This window comes from Priapulus caudatus, unplaced genomic scaffold (genome assembly GCF_000485595.1).
Source record: "Priapulus caudatus unplaced genomic scaffold, Priapulus_caudatus-5.0.1 Scaffold1491, whole genome shotgun sequence".
In the NCBI taxonomy this organism is placed as follows: Eukaryota; Metazoa; Priapulida; class Priapulimorpha; order Priapulimorphida; family Priapulidae; genus Priapulus; species Priapulus caudatus.
The window spans coordinates 34,174-37,770 of record NW_014578552.1 but is presented as its reverse complement, the minus strand read 5'-3'; the positions used below and the strand labels follow the sequence as shown (position 1 = coordinate 37,770).

The 3,597-nt window shown below is 51.1% G+C and overlaps 1 protein-coding gene across 1 annotated transcript in view; it reads left to right on the top strand.

The window, feature by feature from the left end:
• Nucleotides 1-210: 210 nt before the first annotated feature.
• LOC106816803 (growth factor receptor-bound protein 14-like) overlaps nucleotides 211-3,597 on the top strand; it is a gene marked incomplete at its 3' end in the record, with an annotated part of 29,214 nt that continues 25,827 nt past the window's right edge. The window contains exon 1 of the mRNA XM_014821427.1: nucleotides 211-375. Within this exon, the coding sequence (XP_014676913.1) occupies nucleotides 247-375 (129 nt within the window). The remainder of the gene's footprint in view (nucleotides 376-3,597) is intronic.

Below are 3,597 nucleotides of genomic sequence, written 5' to 3'. Positions count from 1 at the left end.
TCGCCGCTGTCGCCGCATGACAACGACCACAGCATGACCGTGGTGAGTAACAGAGGAGCGTATATATGTAGGGGTGCGTGAGGGAGTGAGTGAGCGCATGCGTGAGTGAGTGAGGGAGGGAGGAGGGAGGGCAGTATGTAGGGGATGGGTGAGTGGGTGGTTGGTGGGTTAGAGGTAGAGTGAGTGAATGAGTACGACGAGTAAGTTGACAGCGACTCGTTCGGAAGCTGCATCCCAGGATTCAGGATGCTCAGCTCGACGTTGCCGCGGAGTTTCTCGCTGCCTCTCGGCATGCTGCACAACGTGCTGCCTGACCCGTTCCCCGAGCTGTCGTCGCCGCTGTCGCCGCATGACAACGACCACAGCATGACCGTGGTGAGTAACAGAGGAGCGTATATATGTAGGGGTGCGTGAGGGAGTGAGTGAGCGCATGCGTGAGTGAGTGAGGGAGGGAGGAGGGAGGGCAGTAGGTAGGGGATGGGTGAGTGGGTGGTTGGTGGGTTAGAGGTAGAGTGAGTGAATGAGTACGACGAGTGAGTTGACAGCGACTCGTTCGGAAGCTGCATCCCAGGATTCTGGATGCTCAGCTCGACGTTGCCGCGGAGTCTCTCGCTGCCTCTCGGCATGCTGCACAACGTGCTGCCCTACCCGTTCCCCAGAGGAGCGTAGAGGTGAGTGAGTGAGTGAGTGAGCGCGTGCGTGAGTGAGTGAGGGAGGGGGAGGGAGGGAGGGAGGGGATGAATGGGTGGTGGGTGGATTGAGTGAGTGAGTGAGTGAGTGAGGGAGGGAGGGAGAGAGGTAGGGGTGCGTGGGTGGGTGAGAGAGGGAGTGAGTGAGTGAGCGAGCGAGCGTGCGTGCGAGTAGTGGGGCGAGGTGTTAACAGGATCAAGGGAAGGCTCAGAATCGTATATTTATTGCTGCGTGGTTTTCCCAATTGAGTTACCAGTAGGTTTGCGTGTTCGTGCATTCGGGAGTGTGTGCGCGCAGTTTTGCGTGCACGCATGCATCCGTACACACGTGGCTGTGTGCATGCTTCGTATCTCGTGAAGGGACGCGCCTCTAACGCATAAACCCTGTTTGTAATATTGGCTTTACTCATTCTCTGTAGCAAGGAACTGAACGTAGGCCTACGCTCAATGAATTTAGGTGTGGTGGTGGGTCAAACAATTTCAGAACCCATAGGTAATACATGATGAAGAAATTCGTCAGCCCATTTCTGAACAAATAAAGCCTTTTGTTTAGCTAGTTTTTTATGTAACAAGTATTTTTTAGCACCCTAACGGAAATTAGAATCACAATGGTTAGGTTGGCCGATCCTTTGCCTTTCGTTTGCTGTTAGCGCAGTTTCTTCGCCCGTTCTCTTGGCCCGTTTTCTTTAGAAGTGCTGCTGTGTGTAGAAAAGGACAATTCGATGGCTCTTTATGGTCGTTTGTGGGCCATTATGATGCATTTCCTGGATTTATGACTCACGCCACGTGGGCAGCGTGGGAAACCTATGGAGAGCGTATATCGCACAGCAAGCGCCTAACATCGCCGATAACGGCGATGCATCAGGAAGTTGTCGCCAGCTTAAACGTACGACGCGAGATATTTCGCGGCATGATCCTGCAGGCGGAGTTACGATGGCTTTCTCACGGCGAAATACGCAGAGATCAGCGAGATATATCACCCATCGGGTCTCCCCTCTATACGACCCGCTATAATAGTTAAATACGCTCCTAACAACTGCTACTACTCGCTCGAACGTGTATATATTTACTCGGCATGATTCGATACCTGACTAATACCGCTAATAGGTGGCAATGCGAGCTCAATCCTGTCTCTGGCTGACATCCAGGTAAAGCCGTGTGCGTAATGCGATGACATCGTGAATGAGTAATTATGTGACAGCGTGGAAGGTCGCGAGGATCAATGATTGACATTGCTAGCCTAGTAAGCTCTAGGTCACAGGCACGCGTCAATACCCGCGCTTGTATTGCGAGGCAGGTTCGGGCAGAAGCTAAGACGAAAGTCGATGCGATGATGCGCCTGCGGCGTGCATGTACACGCGTGCGCGCGCGGACATGTGCGTGATGCGTGTGTTTGTACATATGTTCGTCGTCGAGTACATATATATATATATATATACGTACGTGCACACGCACGTTAGCTACATACCCAGTGGGTATGTAGCACACGCACGCACACACACGCACGCGCACGCACACTCACAAAATCAATTGCATGGACAAACACGTACATGCCAAAGTACACGAATTCGAACACGCACGCACGCACGCTTACACACGCCAGACTTAGCCAGACTTAGCGCAGCTTGTACCGACAGATCCAGTGCTGTTTGAAGTAGCAATTAACGGCCTATCATCAAAGCGGTGCCGGTGTGCGTTTAGGGAAGCAAAGGAGACCCTGGAGACTCGGTTTCCCTGGTGCATGTCACCGTAGATTCGTAGGGCCAACGTTACACGCCTTAGCTTATCTTGCTGGCTGCGCTTCGAATACCATTAGTTGCGTTTAGTCGCATGTGTCCAACCAGTGGATAGTACCAGGAGTTAATAAAGACAAATTGTCTTTATTTGTCTTTATAGTCTAAATTTGTCTTTATTAACTCCTGATAGTACGTAATGAAGCAATAGATAACCTTGTTAGGATACCCTTCATTCTGTCAAATTGTCCTCTTATATAATGAAGCGATATAGGTAACTTCATTAGGACAAGTATCATTCTGTCTCCTCATCCTTTTCATTCGCGCATGTTCATTTCCCTTATCCGGATCTTTCTTCGCGCGTTTATCATCCCCCTCCTCATCCCACTCCCGGGACATCATTCCAGTCTGAATCCTTTACATCCTCATTCTCAGTTTATCTCAGTTATCTTCCACCTTGTTCTCTTTACCCTCCACATCCACGTCAGTCTCCTTGTCCCCCTCTTCCTACTATTATTTATCATAATCAACTTCCTCCTTCTCCTCATCGTCCTCTTCTTCCTCTTCCACCACCACCTCTTCCTTTTCCTCCTCCTTCTCCTCCTCCTCCCCCTCCTCCTCCTCCTTGTCCTCCTCTGCCTACTCCTCTCCTCCCCATTTGCTTCCTCTTCCTCCTCGTACTTGTTCTAATCCTCCCCATCCTCCTTGTTCTCCCTATCACCATCATCTTTCCCCTCGTTCTCTTCGTCATTACGATCCACTTCGTTCTTCCCCTCACCCCATCACCCATCTAATTTTCCCATTGAAATTTATTTGGCCTGCTTTCCGAAATCAGAGTGTATTATGTCGGAGAAGAGCTCTTCTATTGGTGGTCTAAAGGGGGGCTTATGTCGGGCTTGCGAGCCGACTCGACTGGAAGCAACTGGATTTCGAACAACTGGAAGCGATCGGCAACGATTAGTTGCGTCCAGTTGCCCACTGTTCTATTCCGAGCAACTAGTGGCGGCCAGTCGCAGGCAGTCGCGTCGCAGTCGACCGACCTAAGCACTGCAGTCAGGCAGTCGCAGTGAATTGCAGCCAGTTGCTTCCAGTCGAGTCGGCTCGCAAGCACGACGTAAGCCCCCCTTAAGCTACTGCTGACATGGAGGGCATCGGGTATATCGGCTCTACATTTA